Source organism: Zootoca vivipara, chromosome 2 (genome assembly GCF_965207765.1).
Source record: "Zootoca vivipara chromosome 2, rZooViv2.hap1.1, whole genome shotgun sequence".
Lineage (NCBI taxonomy): Eukaryota > Metazoa > Chordata > Lepidosauria > Squamata > Lacertidae > Zootoca > Zootoca vivipara.
In genome coordinates this window covers 55,520,438-55,541,122 of record NC_142584.1, presented here as the reverse complement: position 1 = coordinate 55,541,122, position 20,685 = coordinate 55,520,438, and the positions used below count along the sequence as shown (strand labels likewise).

General features: G+C 39.3%; 1 protein-coding gene across 4 annotated transcripts in view; it reads right to left on the bottom strand.

Moving 5' to 3' along the window:
• Positions 1 to 7,242: 7,242 nt before the first annotated feature.
• DDX46 (DEAD-box helicase 46) overlaps positions 7,243 to 20,685 on the bottom strand; it is a 36,973-nt gene continuing 23,530 nt past the window's right edge. For 2 of the 4 annotated variants that reach the window (XM_035105469.3, XM_035105470.3), the window contains exons 18-24: positions 20,171 to 20,308; positions 18,761 to 18,910; positions 17,767 to 17,967; positions 13,883 to 14,101; positions 12,661 to 12,805; positions 10,504 to 10,577; positions 7,243 to 8,849 (exon numbers count right to left, since the gene is read on the bottom strand). In XM_035105469.3, coding sequence (XP_034961360.1) covers positions 8,802 to 8,849; positions 10,504 to 10,577; positions 12,661 to 12,805; positions 13,883 to 14,101; positions 17,767 to 17,967; positions 18,761 to 18,910; positions 20,171 to 20,308 — 975 coding nt within the window. In that variant the 3' untranslated portion in view covers positions 7,243 to 8,801. The remainder of the gene's footprint in view (positions 8,850 to 10,503; positions 10,578 to 12,660; positions 12,806 to 13,882; positions 14,102 to 17,766; positions 17,968 to 18,760; positions 18,911 to 20,170; positions 20,309 to 20,685) is intronic. The other 2 variants (XM_060271666.2, XM_060271667.2) reach the window with 1 other exon arrangement.

Here is a 20,685-nt window from a genome sequence, read left to right as displayed (position 1 = left end):
GAGGCGGCTGGTCTGTGAGGAGGAGGAGGAGGAGGAGGAAGGGAGCGGCAGGCGGACGCCTCAGAGGAAGGGGCCGCTAGCCGGGGGAGCCGCTCAGGGCCTGGCTCGGCCGCGGCAGAGGTGCCGCCTGTTCTGAGGCGGAAGAAGAGGAATGAGGGAGAGACGTGGGCCCACAAAGAGCCCCGCAGAGCTTCGAAGGCGAACCGGTGCGGTATTGTTGTGGCATAAGCTCAACACACACACACACACACACACACACACACACACACACACACACACACACACACCCCACGAAATGTTAGCCCCCATATAAAACACCCCCCCACACACACACACCATGAAATGTTAGCCCCCATATAAAAACACACACACAGAGAGAAATGTAAACAGTGGAGTCGAATTGCAATGAAACGGGAAAAGTGAAGCCCGCGAGCATTCAGTTGAAAGCTTAAATGACTGCAAAATATAAGCAAGAGGAGAGCCGGTAAGAGGGCTCTCCTAAACCCAGTTGCCAGGGAGAGTAAACACATCAAACTTGATGGGACTTGCTCCTGCCTAGCCGTGCTTATGGCTGATGCACGCATATAGGAAAATCGCCGCAACTTTCTCTTAAGAAAGTGCTTAGTGCTCTTTACTGTAAGAATAGTAGTTCTTTCCATGTTAAGCAGCTGCATTAATGTTGAGTAATATTAAAATTCGCTCATGATTAATGTAGGTTTGGATAGAAGGCGTGCCAAGTTTGGAAACATTTTGGTCACTTGGACTGGACTATTTTCATTTTAGAAAACGGAATGTGCTGCTGGAGGAATAATTTAAGGCAGGTATGCTATCTAAGGCGGTGAAAGCTCGCCGCAGGAGCGCGTGTGTTAGGGAGGAGGGGTGGGAAGGGGATGCTCACAAATGTGAGGGGTGGATTGAGGAGAAAGAGAAGTGTGAGACCGAAGGTAGAGAAGATGTGGGGGGAGACACGTGGCCAAGAGGGAAGAGATGAGGAACTGAGAGAACAAGAGGTTCTGCTGTCTTCTAACTAAGGGCGAGTAGTAGTTTAGAATTTACCAGCCATGGCAGCCAAAGCATCTTAATCAGTTGTGGCAACAATGAGTCATGAGCTGTGGAAGCAAAAGCTTTAAATGCTTTTTTTTTTTCAGCTGGATCCCCTCAACTTGGGTTTAAGCTGTCATAATGGCAAAAGTTACATGAACATCCAGTGCAAGGCAAGCAAAATTGAGTTATATCTCTCTGTCCCACATTTCTCAAGCCTCTTCCGATGCTCTTAACATAGTTATGTGCAAGCCCTGACACTGGCTCACTGTTGTCTACAATGACAGGCAGTAGTTAAGGATTTTAGACAGGGGATGTGGACCAGCCTTACCTGGTGATGCAAGGGATCGGACCTGGGATCTTGTGCATGTAAAGCAGATGCTCTACCACTGAGTTACAGCCCTTCCTTGTAGAAAGATCTAGGATGAGTGTTACCATGATCCTTCTGTTATAACATCAAAGCTGCAATCCTAAACACACTTAAAGGTAAAGGTAAAGAGACCCCTGACCATTAGGTCCAGTCGTGACCGACTCTGGTGTTGCGTGCTCATCTCGCATTATTGGCTGAGGGAGCCGCCGTTTGTCCACAGACAGCTTCCGGGTCATGTGGCCAGCACGACTAAACCGCTTCTGGCGAACCAGAGCAGCACACGGAAACGCCATTTACCTTCCCGCCGGAGTGGTACCTATTTATCTACTTGCACTTTGATGTGCTTTCGAACTGCTAGGTTGGCAGGAGCAGTGCAGAACACACTTACCTAGGAGTAAATGCCTTTGAATGCAGTGACTTTTATTTCTCAATAGATACTGATAGGATTGTACTGTAAGTGGTACAGGTGATATTAGCTTCATTCTGTGCTTGATTTCTATACCTACACATGCTACACAATATTAGAAATATTAAATTGAATTAATATTTGCATATTCTTAGATTAGTTTTATAAAATCCTGTTCTACTTGGCCTTTATAGTATTCCATAGCAATATACTATTTCAAAATTGTCGTGTCATCTGTGTTTTAAACAGATTATCAGATCAGATGTATTGTGACAAAAGCTTTCACAAGTTACATCTGATAAAGTGGGCTCTTGCCCAAAGCAGCTTATGCCACAATACATTTGCTAATCTTTAGGGTGTCACCACCAGGACTCTGATGTTTTTAAATTATCTTCTGATGTGGGCATTTGAAGGGTTGATATCAATGGCATATCTGCCTCAAAACAAAATTTATTTTACAGCATTCCCTTTAAAGACTATTTTTAAGGAAGACATTGTGTGGATTAACCCCTCCCCCACAAAACCTTGTGTTATTTTGAACAGGGAAGACAGCTGCTACCTTGCTACCACACATTACCCATAAGTAGCTGGGTACATGCAGTATGAGGCAGCAGAGTCTTTGCAGCACCAAATAAACAATTAAATATTAATCTACTGCACTCTTCATAATGCTTGCAAGCGGAATGAAGCCAGAGTGCAGTTCCTGTGCTGTCTCTTTCCTTAGAAAGGCTTGCTATAAAATGGACTCCTTTTAGAATGAGCTGAAGGGCAGAATCCATGGATCCTGGACCCTTCATCCCAATATCAAAACCTTTCACAAGGATTACGGAAACATAAACCTTCATAATTTATCTGCACATATTCATGGTGGCACAAGCATGTTATTCTTGTTGACAACATACTCATTCTTCCTTCAGCTAAAGCAGGTCCTACTTTTGTGTTACAATAGTGTAAACTCCTCTGCCACCACATTGATGTACAGATGTATCCACATAAATGCATGTTTACATGAATGGAATTTCAGTGTGATTTATAAACTCCTAGGATGGCCATAGTTGGTTGCAGGCAACCCCCACTGAAAACTATTAGTTTGATTATAACTAGATTATGTGAGCTACCAGACTACCACATAATTTTGCCTAGTCTAAGGACGAGTTTTGTAAAAGACAAAACTGATGCCCCACTCCCATATGAGTGCTATTTCCTTGTAACATCTAACAAAAACATGTGAACCCTTAAATAACCTAGGATCAGGCTACCTGAGAGAGTGCTTTGTTATGTGTTGGCCTGAGCTGTCATTAAGGTATTCTAATGAGGCCTTCCTGGTTGTGCAGCCTGGAGAGATGACAAGCAGAATGAGAGCCTTTTCTGTTGTGGCACCATCTCTGTGGAATCGTCTCCTCTCAGAATTAAGGCAAGCACCAACACTGCCACTTCATATTTTCTCCCTCTTAACCACATCTAGTTCCCTGCCCCTTTCAGCAGCAGAATCATTAAACCACATCTGCTACCTTCCTCCTAGGACTACAGGACTCTGCTTTACATGTCACATAAGAGCCCACAGCATTACTACACTGGGGAATACTAGGGTTGAATTACCACCAAAGCACTACACACTCATTGTTCAGTGCTAGTTAGAACATATTATTAGGAATGAGTTGCCTGTATTTCTATTTAAACTGAATTGTATTTTCACCTGGAATTACTGGGATTGGCAAGAAGGCATCTATCATGTCAGATTATTACTTAATGAGTTACTGACATGCACTTCCAAAGAGGTAATAAACGGTTGCAGCAAAAACAACAGTGTTGCTGCAACTTTAAAGACTAAGCAATTAATTATAGTCACTTTCATGGACTAGAGCCCACTTCAGCAGATGAATGGAAAATTATCCCAAGTTGGCAGGTGTAAAAATATATACATTATAAATATATATACAATGTTAGCTGTGTGGTCAGATCACCACCTTCTGTACTGCTGCCACAGTGGTAGACCAACTAGGTTGGGTGTCCTTCTGAATTTTGGGAAACGAATGTATTCCAGTATACTTAAGAACTGTTCCATTGATGGCCTGGTGGACCTCAAACATTGACATAGTGGAAAGCAAACATGATGTCCTCCTGCTGCTCTGGCTCAGGTTTCTGATACAAGGGGAAGCTAAGGATATTGAATGATAAACAAACTACTGTGGAAAGTTTATGTACTATCAGATTGATATGCTTAAAAAAACCATGTACCACAGCACTCTATCAATACATGAAAATGCACATTCTGTACTTTAAATCACTTCCTTACATCTCCATAATGTATTCATTACAGTAGTGGATGAAAGCCAAAGTTGTTGGGTGACATCCAATTGTGGCAGCCTACTAGCACATATATCAGGAGCACCATTCTTCATATAGCACAACAGCCAAATTCAGAGAGGGGGCTTAGGCTTGTAGAAGAGTTGTGCTTAGATTTTTAGGTGCTGTTACATTACATCTGCTTGCACACTACCACTAACTCTCCCACTCCTTGCATGAACATGTTGGAAAATAAAATACCCTGTAAAGAGCAAGGTTGGTAAATGTGCTAGAATAATATGCCAGGGCAAACAGAATGAGGTAGCCTGAGAAACAAGGTGCCCTTTAAATCTTGGGTTCAGCAGATGCTGCCTACATGCATGTGTAATATTTTCACCACAAGAGGTCTGTATTATTATAGACACACCACAGAATTTCCTCAGGAAACCCATATTTTCTACCAGACTAAATAGGCTGTTTGGCTGTGTTTTTCAACAAGAATGTGGCTTTTTTAAAAAATGCACATGACCTTCCCCTCTTGGGTTATGTGATGGCTTTTGTTCAATAGCTCGGATAGGATTGTTAAAAATATTTCAGACCTTTGGAATAAAAGCAGCTGCAGAAATGAGTAATTTATCTTACCTCAAACCAAAGCATTGATCTCGGAAGAATTAGAAAGGGCTGAAGTAACAGTAGTATGAGTTTTTGCATGTTTACGGAACAATAAGTAGCAGGAAGAAGTAGCACAGAAATCTTTTCAGTCAAACCTGCTTTTGTGCTCCATAATGATTTTGTTAATTATGTATGAGACTTATTTCTGCCTCACTGATTTTAATCTTATCTGTGGCCTCCCTAGAAGTCTGGAGCAAAAAAGCAGACATCGCATCAAGTCATATTTGTAAGACATAGAAGACATCCCTTAAAGAATGGCATTTTCTCCATATACAGCTTTACATAGCTTGAATAGTTTTTCTGACTGAATAGTTTTTCTGACTACTACTCCAATGTAGAGGTGGAGGGGGTTAATCTTTTTTCAGTTAGTGGTAGGAAAAGTAGATATTTTATTTATATATCACTGAATTACAGCCCTCTCTAACCTGTGTAAAGAAACTCAACATAACAAAAAATGAGTACTGTAGTGTGCGCACATGCAGAAGACACCATCAATCCTTAGCCTTGCAGATTGCAATTTTTTTTTCTGATTTCCAGGTCAGTCATGTCCTTTCCCCGCACCCCTATAATTTCCTCTATATTGATCAATAGCTACCTTCACAGTAGTAATTTATTTTAAAGCATGCTTTCTAAACAAAGAAGTTACTAAACCCTAAAAATAAGGCTGCAATCCTGCACTCACTTCCCCGGGAATAAGTCCCATTGGGACTTCTGTCTAGATACGTACAGGATTGCACAGTAAGTTATCTTTAAACAGTTTTAAAAATAATAATTTTAAGGTTGATCTATGGATTTTACATTTTTCAGTCAAGAGTGCTGAGCAAAAATGCATTTTTCCTGTCCTAAACCAGGGTTAAGTAGAAGGCAGAATTTCTTCTACTCTAGTCTTTAAGAACACAAACTTGTTTAAGCAGATACCATATTTGGAAGAGATCTTGGTCAAGAAAAATAATCATAGGAGCAGCACATTCCTTTTCAGTCATGTGACTGGAAAAGCAAGCAAATAAACGTTCCCTAAAAGGCGGGGTAGAAATATATTAAATAAACGTGCATGCACACGCAGGAACACTCCCCCCATTATGTTAACATAAAATGTTACCAACAGATAATAGCAAGTTGCAAGTGGTATAAGATTTGCAAAGCATCTTTCAAGACTAAATACATTACATAAGAAGACAAAAGAATTTGCCAGCAGACTTTAAATCATAGGCAAGACACAGCAGGGAAGGGAAGTGAAAGGAAAGGGGTAGATGTTTGAGATCAGTTAGAAGATGCTAGTATAAAGAGGCACATTTTTAAAATCAGGAACTGTTATTTTTAAATACTTGTACCCCACCCTTCTCATACATCTGTATCTGTTAAGCTTACAATAAAAAACACTGGTATATAAAAATAAAAAAGCTTAAAACCGGAAACAGGCTCAGCAGATAAAAATATTATAAACAAATAAAAGGAAGGAGCCAGCCAGATGTCAAGTGGTAAAGAATTCCAATGACAGGGAGCAGCAAGCAAGAGGCAAACTCAGGATATGGAGGATATGTGGGCATTACAGGAGCAAAGAGTGTGTGGAGCAGCAGAAAAATAAGTGGAGCTGTGAGATGAAGGAATTTAAAAGTTAACAGAAGAAATGTAAGTAGAATATAAAAAGAATTAGCCAATATAAAAAGCAGAAACAAGCAGTAAACATAGCTATACGGACAAGTTGAACGAATTATGAAGAATCCAAGGCAGAGGAAAGAGAGAATATATTGGGAGCAACGCAAAAGCAAGTTTACAAGTTGATGGCTCATCAATACCTAAAACTCAAGTTGTCAAAAAGTATTTCATTTTTATGCATAGCCTCATTATTATTATTATTATTATTATTCATTTCAATTCTGCAACGCTACACATTTTAAAGAATAAAATATCAAAGCAGTTAACAGCCTACAAACTTTGTACAAATTATACACGTAAAAGGAAGTGTTGCATAAAGTAGTTTAGTAAGCAGAATATATGGTATTATTCAGGATGCTAAAAGTCAAAGCAGACTTCAAAGATTTCCAGTGGGAAACAGGATGGACTTTTTGTCTGATCCAGCGTATCACTATCTATGTCAGTTTCCACAGAGGCAGCAAATGTTTTTAGTGTATGTACTGACAAAAACACCTCCTATATTTGACATAGCACCTATGCCTTTAAATATGCATGTACTTTTCTTTCAGCAGAAGCTGGCGGAGTCATGAAAACATCCACGTCTCAAACCAAAATAAGCTCAGATCCAGACGAGAATAATCCAAACTTAGATTTAAAGCATTTCAATGTTTCTAGATTTGAAACTGTAGTTCTTGTGACCTTTTGCTTATCACAGAGAGCTCCTTACATTTAACCTGCCTGTAGTTGATGTAGTTGAACTGCTGGAGTGAAATATGAAGTCTGAGCCAAGTAAGGAAAAAACCTTAGCTATTCAATATTTTCAGAAAAGGAATACACAATGACATTTTATTTTATTTGATGAGGAAGTTAGAAAACACACATATAGTGAAATTGTTCTTTACAAAGACCTTGTATTCATTCTAAAACTGAAAATTACAGGTATAGAAAGAATTAAGTATCTTCTCAAATGAAATGTTTCCAATATCATGGCTTCTCAAAGTAGTTCCCATTGCAAAGTATTTAACAGCACAACCATGCCCCTGCTAATCTCCTCACCTCCCCATGAATTCTTACAGCCCAGTGAAAGTGTTTTAGATTTAAAACAAAAACAAAACCACAGCTACAGTCCTACCACATGGCTAGTCAAAGCTGTTGAAAAGTGAAACATAAAATCAGCACAACACATGTCATTAATCTGGCAAAATATATTGGGAAGTCCAACACAGTTAAAGGCAATTCATGCTTTGAAAAACACATGAGCTTGTTTTGGTGTTCCAGTTTATTAAATTTAGAGCCTGATTTGTTTAGATCAATGTACATTTTACATATTAAAATTTTGCCCCATAGCATCACATCCTTCTACAAAACAAACATTTCAAAACTGGACAAATTTTCAGTTCCAATTATTACTGCCATTGTTTACACAGATACCACCAGTGATGCAATAATAAGGGCAAAATTACAAGAATTTGAGAAAAGTTCTCTCATAAATGTTAATGTAATAAGAAGTGGAAAATAGAACAGCTTTGGAACCAGGGAAAGTTAGACTACAGTGTCTACAGGTCAGAGACTGTCTAAAGTAGGCTACCATATTCTGATACAATAGCCACCAACATTGGAGATGATTGACAAACTATTTCCTCATATGCCGACACAGAAAAATGGGGGGGGGGCGATAATTAAAGAATATATACACACACACACATTCACAATAAGCTTGACTAATTCTGTACTTCCCGTATAGAAAAACTTTCTCATGTAATGGAAGTACAATTTCTCATTAAATAATAAGTTCAATTTTTATTTTTTGCTAATTCCTAAAACCAGACATGTATAGAAAACTTATTTAAATCTTCCAAATTTCTCATTTTGCAGGAAAATATACAGACACTACTTTTGTTATCCTTATGCATTAAAATCCATTAAAAGTTTAAGTCTTCACGATTTCCAGGCCATTTACATGGTTCTAGAAGTTCATATGCCTCTCACTGATCTAACTCGGAATGGGAAGAAGATGGGCAAGGGAGAAGGTTTTTTTCTATGTGAGGTGGGAAACTTCAACCTTTGTTGAAGTACAACTACCACCCCCTGTTTAAGATTTTTCAAGCTGAGCTTATACTATAGTTGTCCAGAAAAGTTGTAACTGATTTTATTCAGTATACCTAGAAGCACACATTTTTTTTAAAAAAAAAACTTTAATTATGCCCTCCTGAAACTGTTGTAATCTGTGCAGAAAAGGACCTCCTGACAAAAGTAATTTTGATCTTTAAAAAAAATCCAGCATGACTACATTAAAAAATGTAATTTACAATAAGCAGTGTAAATAGCAAAGATAAACAGAAATGACAAGTTTCACAAATGAAAACTGGCAGACAGATTTACTCCAAATATTTATAAAACTTTGTATCTTCCTTTGTTGGTTGGTTGGTATGAATTTTGCTGTAAGAGAAGAAAGCAGTATGTGATTAATCAGACATGTAGTTAGTATACTTTCTAAGCTAACTCAACTATAAAAACAGTAACAAAAGTATATTACAATGTAGCAAAACAAGAGTGTCTAAGGGGAAGGAAACATGGAATGGAAAGCTCAATAAAGCATTTGATTGTGAGCTTAAGTGTCTGAAGTCAGCTCACCATGGAATAAACAAAGAATCCCAAATCGGCATCCAAAAGAAACACAATACTGAGCAGAAAAAAATTAACATTGTTTTGAAGAAAAGAAAGCTTCAATTTACAAAAGGAAATAAATCAGTTGTCTTCTATGGAAAGGTAAGAGATGTTTCCAAAGAAGCAAATATGCAACCCTCTTTAATTTTTTTAATGTACAAGGATGTTTGTTAACCCCTTGGAGAGATGTCTCCAAGAGTAAAATCCTCACAGTATTCAGTCTCTATCTGTTGCTATAACAGACTAGCAAGAACATCGGGGGGGGGGGGCTGACTGGTCCAGTATTTCTGAATTTGAGGTATTAAGTATAAATAACTTAAGGGAGCAACCCTATGCTTCTGCAGAGGGCACCTGGGAGGCTGCTGAATAACTTGAACCTTCCTCTCCATGGCTAGAAAGGGAGGACCATGATCAGTGGCCTCACTGGTTTGGCAGTAGAAAGCCCTGTTGCCACAGCTTATTTGTCCTCTGCTCAGAAGGCAGTAAAACAAAGCGAGGCATTACAGGAGCATGTCAGGGCAGATAGGGGGAGGCACTGGCTCTGCTGGATCCAAAGCTCCTCCATTTCCCAGAAATGCCTCAAGAATGCAGGAGTAACTATACCAGTTCTGGAGCTGGTATAGGTTATTTCCCCTCCCACTGGAAACAATGGGAGGGTTTTTCAAACAAAGGAATTGGCGAGGGAAAAAATAGGGAGGAAGAGGTAAGAAGCCACCCACACAAATATGTTTTGCCCTGTCTGGCATAAACCTGGTAGGGCTTTGGAAATGGAGGCTACTTTACCCCTGAGTCTCCGCCCTCCATAAACTTCATAGGATTAATCTGTCCAGATAGTATTGTAGAATTAGGGCACAAGTGGCAAACTGTGTCTGGCTGATCCAGAATTCCTTCATCTCCTTGAGCAGTTTCTTCACATGGGTGGGGCTGCCCACTTGTCATATGACATCAGGTGATTTTCCTTTGAATCTCTAAGCATGCTCCTGATTCTTCCTTTGCAGCTCTAGATTAATACACATGTAAGATCCAAAGGAAAACCCCAGAATTCAAGCTGTTGCTACAAGAGAAGAAATGCACTCCTGATTCTTCCTTTCCAGCTGTAATCTGGTGCTTTTTTTAATTTGGCAGGGCAACAGAAAAAGATATCAAATAAAAGTGCCAAATTATATCAGTGGCTGGAAAGGATGAATCGGCTGCTCTTATTTTTTTCTTTACATTTTAGCCATGTGGATTTACCTGCCCCTCACCTGCTGTCACACGATGTCAGGTGTTGGACAGGTGGGCGTGGTTTAGACAAAACTCATGCCACATTGTCAAAAGGGGAAGCCTGAAAGGCCTAATTAAGTCTGTGGGTGAGCTGCTCCCCACCACTTATAATTGCTATGAAATACCTGGAATTTCAGACAAAAAATATGACTATTTCACCTACCAGTCTGATAAGCTCTTCTTTGATAAGCCTGGTAATTTCTGCCTTTGCTTTCTGCACAGCCAATTCATTGGCACCTGAAAGCAGAAAGTAAACAAAAATTAAATCATCAAGGACGAAGCAAGCAAACAGAAGAATCACATTGTGTTGGTAGCCATGAAGGTGCTTCAGTAATCCAATAATTCGTACACTGTGACATTAAACCTACATTAAGTTTCATAATGTTATACACATACATATTCACATTACCAAGAAATTCAGCAAAAACAACAAGAAGAAATTAGTGAAAAACTGAACAAACACCCTCTTGTCACCTTAAATCCATGGGGCTTGCATGGAGTTCCCACCAAAATTAATAACAAGAATATACGTATGGGGACATGCTTGTCAGGGTTACTACATATTTAGTGAGTTTTGTATTTCTGAATAGCTACACAGGAGTGATGCATTTCTCTCTTTCTAAACATTACACAAAATTTAAAAGCCGTTAAAATAGTTTAGGTCTAAAACTGGCTTTCCATATGAACCTGCCTGCACACTTTGATTAAACAAGGGAAACCCTGCTCCATGTCCTGCTCCCAGCAGAGACACTGTGGGTGGTGATCTGAAAGGAGGCCTTCTCAATGATGGGCTGCAAATGCCCCCAAAGAAAAGAGTGAGATGTGCCTGTAACTAAGAATTCAACACCCTGAAGATACACTGGCAGCTTCTTATGGCTATGGCTATGGCTGACGGTGATTAGAGAAGAGGTAGGAAAAGAAGCTTGTAGAATCTTTTTTACCATCCTCCTAGCTGGAGCCAAAAGTAAAATGGTGGCTGATGTGCAGAGGCAATTACCAGCTGCATCCCAAGAGCCCCATTTGCTGAGATGACCTGTACATGCTAGATGTGATACAAATTTGTATATGCCTTAGAGCAGGCATGTCAAACCTGCGGCCCTCCAGATGTTATGGCCTACAACTCCCATGATCCCTAGCTAGCAGGACCAGTGGTTGGGGAAGATGGGAATTGTAGTCCAAAACATCTGGAGGGCCGCAGGTTTGATATGCCTGCCTTAGAGCTTGTTAAGTTCTTGCAGCTGGCCCTAATGTGGCTCCCCTCCCCATCACATGGAAACATCTGATGATATGGAAGATTCCTGCTCCAATAACTGAGGCTTCCAGGAGTGTCTGGTGTTGGTCTTAGAACTGTCTGCATCATTAGAACAATGGAATGGAGTGTGCTCATCTCCCCCGTATTGGCATTTCCAGTTGGGGAGGACAAACCTGACTCTACCCTGGTGTGCTACCAGGGTCAAGACTGGGTACTTGTTTTGCTCCAACTTAAAAATGCCACCACCAGAAGCCCTGCACTTCCCCTTGCTTTTGACAAATCATTGCAAATATCTTTAGGTCAAGTCGCTGGCTGGTTGATGGGCAAAGTGGCTTGTAATGAGCTGGCAGCTTGTTTGAACTCCATGTGCCTTCACAGTAACCACTGTAACCGGAACACACACACCCATTGTCCTTTATCTCCAGGTGAACCAATGGGAAGTCCAGATGGCAGTATTTAAAAATGTAAAAGCTACTATTGTTCAACTTGTTCCTTTAATTTCTTCTTGTCAGCAATTTTGGACACTCTGGTCAACAGTGAGCCCTCTGCTGGTGTGGGCACACAGGGAAATGTCACACAATGTCATAGCTGCCAAGTTTTCACTTTTCTCGCGAGGAAGCCTATTCAGCATAAGGGAAAATCCCTGTAAAAAAGGGATAACTTGGCAGCTATGCACAATGTTGACTCCTGAAACTGCTCAATATTGCAGGTTTTCCACACCTTGTTGCAGATGTACCCTCCTGAATACTGGCTTGTGTCAAATCGACTAAGTGGTTAATCACTACTGCCAATATTTGTGTCAAGCTGTTCTCCCACCTCACTGAGAACAGCAGCACATATCCCCTGCTGTGGCAACTTTTCTAGAACAAGGAAGAATTCCCTTCTTTGCCCTTTAAGAAAGCAACAATAGATGTGTCTGGGTATCTTTTTGCACAGAAACACAATTAATTGACTTTCTAGCCTAGATAGCTGCAATGCTTGCTAAAAACATGCCCTATGTGGCATTCATTTTACATTCAACAGACGGCTGTAATGGGAGTTTTAGTGGAAATGATTAGCAATACTCACTCTCAATGGCCAAGTAAATTTTTCGTTCTCCCTCCTTGGGCTCTTTGCCTGGAGGGAAGTATGTTCCTCTGATTGTAATGGCAGCTTCAGAATATTCACTTATTCTGTGCAGAGCTTCCTTTGATGTTACTTTCCACCTGGCAGTCTGTAAAACAAAAGAAGCAAACAAAAGGAGAAGATGCGAAGTATTAAATAAAAAAAGGCTAAGTGGAATTCTAAAACAAAGGGACTTCACAGTAAGTAGCATAACAGAATGACCAGAAACCAGAAATGGGGAGATAGTGTAAGTGATTAATGCTTTGATATTTAGAATTTAAAAAAATATTATAAATAACATTTTCTAAAAAGTATAATAAGCTCCATTTAATAGTTCTTTTCTCTCATCACTATGTAGGACAATTTTTAAAAAGTTAAACACTTCTTAATATATCAGAAATAGTTTATAGAAAACATTATTAGAAGACAGCTATATATATACCGTGTTTCTCATATTATAAGACATGTCTTATATTTATTTTTTCCTCAAAAAAACACACTATGGCTTATTTTCAAGGGATGTCTTATTTTTTTCCTCCTCCTCCTGCCGTGGCTGGCATTGCTGCAGCGCCTATCACTATGTCTTATTTTCAGGGTATGGCTTATATTCCCTGAATGCTTAAAAATCCTGCTATGGCTTATTTTATGTGTATGTCTTAAAATATGAGAAACAGGGTATGCATGCGCAAGCTGTCCTCTGATAATCAGATAATCAGATATTACACACACACACACACACACACACACACACACGACCCTGGTGGAAGTGTAATTTTGTTAATGAATGAAGTCTCTACAGTGCCTTTATGAGCTGGGAAAGAAAAAATTATTTGGCAGAATGTCAATGGATTACTAGGTGTGGAATATGGTTGACATATTTTTAAAGTAATTTTCAAGACAACAAAAATATATTGGTCAGAAAACAAAAAAATGAGGAAATCTTATTCAGTGGAAGAATATCTTATTCAGTGTGAAAGTTTCACTCCATCATTAAACCACAAATGCTGCTGACTAGTGAAAAAGTCCATAGTTACACAGCAGCAGTTAAACAGGTGATAATATTAAGGATGGATATGGCAATTAAGAACCTATGTTAGCAAGAAATTGTCTACTAGATTCCCAGCTAGAGCCCCGAGCTGTACAACCACCATTGCAATATGAAGAATCCACCACCACAAAATCTTGCCTGTGGGAAATCATTGATCTCCAGTTCTTCCTCATATCTTTTAAAAGATTCATTTTGTCCGCCTTCCTGTTTTTCCTCCTCTTGTTTCTCTATGGGCACATAATTCAGCTTGGCATTGATCTTCTCAGCCAGTTGTTCTGCAATGGTCTTTGCAGATACAGTTGGAGCCTGAATGGTGCCACCCCTCAGGATAGCATTGGTAGCTTGCTGCATCACATCCTGTAATAAGGTATTTTTTTAATAAAACAAAACAAAACTAATTTCAGAAACATACCACAGCACAAGGTAGTACAAGAATTTTACCAGCATATGAATGTTGTCGCGTAACCATCTGTGCATATATATTCTAAACCTGCACAAATGAGACGTCCCTATCACTGACTAATCCCAAGCCCCCTTGGATGTACAAACAAAACAAATGTTGAATTGAAACAAAGACAATATTATCCCAGGATAACTAATCATATAAATTCCCAGATGGGTAGCCATGCAAGCCTGTTGCAGCAAAAGCAGCTAAAGACTGGAAACAAAAAGGCTAACCAGTTTATTATTGAATAAGCTTTCATGGATGATGAACCATAAAAGTTTATGTCCTAATAAATTTCTTAATTTTTAAAGTGCCATAAACTGCTATTTTTAATCATAAAAACGGGCCTACAGACAGTCTTTGCATTTTGGTAGCAACTATATACATAAGCACAGCACTCCTCACATAAAAAATTGATACAATTATTAGCAGAACCATGCAGTCTTGGTGTTCAAAGTTAAGCCTGAAATCAAACACAGTGTAGTCAGAAATGTACTAGCTATAATCCAGGTCACAGCAGATGTGACGTGCCCAGGTTTTAGAAGGAACTGCCAGAATAAATAATGCAGGCTAGGGCCACTGCTATGTCAATCTACAGATCTGCAATACTGGATATATCTTTTATTTATGGTAGATAATAAACAACACGGTGTATTTTCCAAGAGTGATCTTGTTCATATATCGTTAGACCCTGAAATTTTAAGTGGAGCTGCTCTCATTACAGACTTAAACTCATCGATACATTATCAACTGGGCAGGTCAGCTATGGGCCAAATTATAAGTGACTGGAGCAGCTACATGCATTCAAGTATGAAGCAGAACATCTGTCCTTTTTGAAATTTTATTTTATTTTTTGCACCTAGGAGTATATGCCAGTGAGGAGAGCTATTCTTTCCTTTGCCTGACACGGCTGCCTTCCTCTGCTGCAAGCATTTCTCTCCCCACTTCAGATATCAGAGTTGGCTGGGAGTGTTTTGAAGCAATGGAGGACAAGGCAAAGTAAGGGAGGGCTTAGCATCCCTCATCCATGTACTCTTTTTTTATGTCTGCCCAATTAAGGCATGAAAGTGAGACATATTCCTAAATAAACATGGCTGCCCCATCACATTGTTTGGCCTAAGAGAACTAAAATAATATTTTGCTACCAATTATGCTTTTAAACGAAAATGTTGAAAAGCATTAGCAGGCTCTTGTCCAATTTTGCACGGGTTTATATACAGGTATGTCTATAAACATGGCCTGAACTGTACTGTGTTGGCTCGTTTGCAGAATGAGCTTGGACTAACAGCTTTATAATAAGAGGAAAAGAATCTGGGACAGGATCAAGCACTTTCTCAAAACAGCTGCCCCCAAGTCATGACTCCCTTTCCTAAGTTGCAACTCTGTATAAGCAACCAAGTGGTGGGAATCCAAAAAGCCCAATGGTTTCAGGATGCTTTCGTTATACAAAAGAAAACAATGCTAGGTTTAAAAAAACTGTATTTGTAACTCCTCTGTTCCAAACGCTGCTGTTCAGAAATCCACACCCGCATTTTCTGCATGCAATTAGTCGCATGCATCTTTGGATTCTGGCCTAAGTTTGGAATGGGGTTTTATCCTAGTACCATGAAATACCTTCTATGAGAAAAATCCTCCGCTTATTAGCAAAATGAACTCACCCCAAACATAAAATCCAAGGGCCAATAGGATTGAATATACCCAAAAGTAATATAAAATTAGTATGGTGATGTCTCTCACCTGCTAGTGATAATCTGAATGGCATGCTATTTATTCTCTGAATGAGCCCAACCAGTCACTGATCACTCAACTAGTTGTTATAATTGGTTGCTCTTTTTTCTTTTTGCTGTGACAGGAGGCTTTTCATATGTTTTTATTGCTCGGCTGCATTTATTTATTTATGATTGTAACTAAAATTTTACTGTTTAGTTTTATGTTATGACTGTTAGTTGCTCTGTGTCTGTGCTGAAAGAGCAGCAAATAAATTCTGGAGCATTTTAATGCCTCCTGTTACCAAGACAACTGAGCCAACACACTCTCTAGCCATGCTTCAGCAATGGGAATGCTCCTGATTTTACTGCACTGTGGTAGTTTCACTGCCGCACAGCAAGGCAGGGAGCGTCCGCACAGCTGCCTCAGCAACCAGAGCATGTGTCCTACTCCCCTCCCTGAGAGTACTGTGGCGGCATGGCCAACATTGGCCATTATAGTATGATTCCCTCTATGTTCCTTGACCCGTTAGAGTAAGTCAGAGGAGAAGATAGCTCAGACAAAAAAAAGTGTCAAAACACCTACAGAGGAAGAAACGAGAGTTGTGAATTGTTGCAGAGAAAGGAGATCCTGTTTAAGGTTTTCCGGGAACTTTGCATTAATTCACGATTCTGGCATGTTCTCCACATTGCATACAAATAGTGGGCAAAATACTGATCACTTAGGATGTGGCTCATGCAGAGCAAAAAGTAACCCGTGTTTTCAGATTTAAAAAATCCTTCCAGTGGCACCTTAGAGACCAACTAAATTGTTATTGGTATGACCTTTCGTGTGCATGCACACTTCTTCAGATACACTGAAACGGAAGTCACCAGACCCTTATATTTTCAGATGTTAACTTTATGGCTGAAGTAAGTTGGGCCTGTTCAGCATTAGTTCATACATATCTATAGTACTGGTGCACTTTTTTCTTTTCTTTTCTTTTTCCTTTCCCCTTGTTTTTTGGTCAACAAACATATTACTTAATTTTATTTAATGTCCTCTGGGACTAAACAGGCACCTATTTTTTGCTATCCCAAGCTGGGAGTGAAGCGTTTATAAACAAATTATGAAAATTAATGAAAGAAATGAGTAAATTCTTATTCGGTAATAACTGCTACTGAGCATGCTAACAGCCAACCACAAAAAAACTGTTCATGCAGAAATACCATTCTACAAAGAACTTTTGTTAAAAAGGCATATTTGCATATAAAATATGGTTAATGACTTTTTTTTAGGGACCTTGACAAATTATTAAGGTATTTATAACTTTCATAATTGGCCGTTATTGGCACTAATACTTTGAATTTCTGCATCAACAGTCACATCAAAAAAACTTCAAATATTGCCAACATATATGCAGTGGAACTTTCGGTTATCTGGACCTCCCAAATATGAATTCCTTTTCATGCCCTGTGCCCCTCTGCTCTGCTAACCAGGCCATCAAATTCCTAGACTGCCCAGCAACATCTGGTTCTTCATCCCTGCTGTAGTGGCTATTCAAAATAAATACTTCACTCCTCACTTCTAGGATAGTTACATATATAGAACCACAGAAAGGCACTAAAAAGAATGTGAACATTTTTTTACTCCTTTTTCAATAGTACTTAACTTGGACAGTATGATTTTGTGTCTGCACAAATGTAAATCAAAACTGAGCATTTATTAACACAGAACTCTGTAAACAATGTCTACATCATTTTTTACCCCAGTGTAAATGTGTGTGTATCTTAGGGTTGTCCAGATAATGAGAATTCTACTGGATGCAGTTGGCAACATATAGCATATTCAATAAAAGTTTAGAAATGTTTGCTTTGTAAAGGAGGGTGACCTTAAATTGAAAAGAGACCAATACTTGTGCCTCGGCTCCAAGATTCTTCTGTGCATTGATTCTCAATGCCAATCTCTTAGCAATTTCTAACTTTTCTGCATTTCCTGCTGTTGGGGCAGGAACGTTAGATGTCCCACCAGACGATGCCATGTCCTTTACTCTTTTCTTTGAATTGAACATACTTTCAATCTGCTCGTCAATCTATTGAAAAAGAAAAAACAATGTAATTTCAAGTTTTCGGAAATTATGGTCAACTCCATCAATGGAAGCCCAGTGCAAGGCTTTTCCTTGTGTAATGGGGCTTCTCCCACCTCCTCCCCCGTGTGACCCACACAATTGGCTCTGGGAGAGATCAGAACCCCCCGGAAAAGCACACAGTGGAGGCAGGATTGTTCCATCTGATGTGTGCAATGCTGAATTCCACCCATTATATAAATAAAAGCAAGAAGCAGTCTCTGAAATAATTCGGCCTGGGGTGTTGACAGTCTCATTTTGAGTGAAAGGCAATAGAAAAATCATCAAAAACTTAAAAACCATGCCTGACCTTCATTATAAAAAATTTCCAGAAAGGTAGATAAATTAGTTAGTTGCAGAAAAAAACAAAGAGGAGCTTTCCCTTCCTTTCCTCAACTCTGAAGCCCCGCACATGTCCCCAAATCTGATCCAGTGAATCTGTCAATCTTCTGGAGTGAAGCCTGGAAGTTCCCAGGGGCCTACAAAAGGTGAAGACAGGAAAATCCTGCTGCACGAGAGGATGTCCACTTGTGCAAGGTTGGATGTCGTCCAGTATTCAATTTCCATTTAATGTAAAGAGTATGAAGCATCTGAATGCCGCAAATCCTTTTAATTGTATATAAAAAGGAAATTCAGCTAACAAGCAACCATGTTTTTGTAAAATCAATCAGAACAGAAGCAGAAAAAGTGAGTCACAATTCTATAGTTACTATTATATATGAAGAGAATGCTATACTAAAAAGTAAATTTAAATACTTACTGAAACTGCCGTATCTTCATCATCTGAATCTTGCAAGCCAAGTGCAGCTTTTTGTAATTTCTTCCGCTCATTAGCCAAAGCCTCTTCAGTTTCATCAAACTTGAATCCTTTCCCAGAAAACCCGCTGCTCTTCTTAATTGTTTTCCCCTCCTAAAAGGCAAATCTCCTTGTTCAGAAGTCACTTCCACAATATAAAAAATCCAACTTGGCTTTTAACATGTCTATTGCAAATATTTCAATACTTGTTTATGTTAATGAATGGGGGAGCTGATCCTGCTAAAGTGCTGCTAAGCACTCACAACATATAAATGCAGGTAGAAAAACTCCATATGCAGAAAAACTCCAAATGTAGAAACAAAAAAGGAGATTTAACAGATATCACACATAAAGTAGAAATATAAGTCTAGTTACAGGTAGGTAGCCGTGTTGGTCGAAACAAAATAAAAAAATTCCTTCCAGCAGCACCTTAAAGACCAACTAAGTTTGTCATAGGTATGAGCTTTCATGTGCATGCACACTTCTTCAGATACACTGAAATAGACTATTTCAGTGTATCTGAAGAAGTGTGCATGCACACGAAAGCTCGTACCAAAATAAAAAACTTAGTTGGTCTTTAAGGTGCTGCTGGAAGGAATTTTTTTATTTTGTTAGAAATATGTTTCACCTTTAAAAAATAACTACATGGCACCTGTAGAACAAAAAGAACAAATACACTGAACCCTTATTCCTTTTTAGATATTTCCATGCACACCCAAGCAGCATTTTAAGGAAAAACTAAAAAATGAAACGGTAATGCTTTTCAGCCTATAAATCGAGGCATGATCTACATATGCAGCAAAATGGAAGGGACAATAAATAACACCAAGCTGCTCCTTATGTATAAAACTTCCAAGATGTAAAAACAAAAACACAAGGCAGAAAGGTCAAACACAGACCACTCCCTTTTCTAGGTTTCTACTAGTAGGAAGATGTTGCACAAAAAAGCACTCAAAAATGCCATCACCAAACCAGCAGTCTGAAGTAAACTACATTCTTTTACCTCCTTCTCATTATATTATTACCAGGCCTAACTCTACAGCATGGCCTCCAAACTTTAAAAGCACAGCTTGGATTCAAGAAGCAAAAGGAACAAAGCTCCTGCACACAAGCACATAGTGCTCAAATAGGCAGGCTCTATGGTAGGCCTCAAGCTACTGTTTGCTTAATCAGAAAAACATATTTGGATTAGTTTCACTTTTCTCTCACAACACGCAAAGTGGGAGGTGTTCTTGAGCAGAAGACACTTTGGCTCCAACCCCATAAAAGCCACGTTAAAACTATGTCCCAACAAGTGCCCATCTGAAGCCTATTTAACAACTGTTTTGTCTTTTTCACAAACATTATCAGACAATGGAAAAGTGGATTACTTACAGCCTTCTGCTGATCTTTGAAGTCAGTCCAAAGCTTCTCCAGCTCAGGAGGAACTGGATTACTTGACAACTCCAAAGCTTTAATTATATCACCAGCATACCGTGCTTGATCTTCAGTAATGAAGGTATATGCATAACCCTGTTAATAAAATATTATGTATAAACTTTGGGGGCAATTATATTTTAGGACACAACAATCCACCAAGCTAGTGTGAAGAACTTAATTCACTGTTTGGGGGCAACCAAATATATAACAAATAGGGTGACAGGTAAGAAGAGCAATCACAAGACACCAGTCTGTTTTAATCTTGTGGCGACTTCTTGACCCACAGATGAATCAATGGGAATGTAGTCACTGACTTTCGTGGTATCACAGCTCTTTTGCTAAGGTTTCCACAGGACCTGACAGCATTCCAGGACTGACTTTTAGCTTTTTTTTAAAGCAAGAGACGGGGGGCAGCATCCAACAAGTCAACTACACTGATGCAAGAAACCTTTGTGTGTGCAACAGCCCAT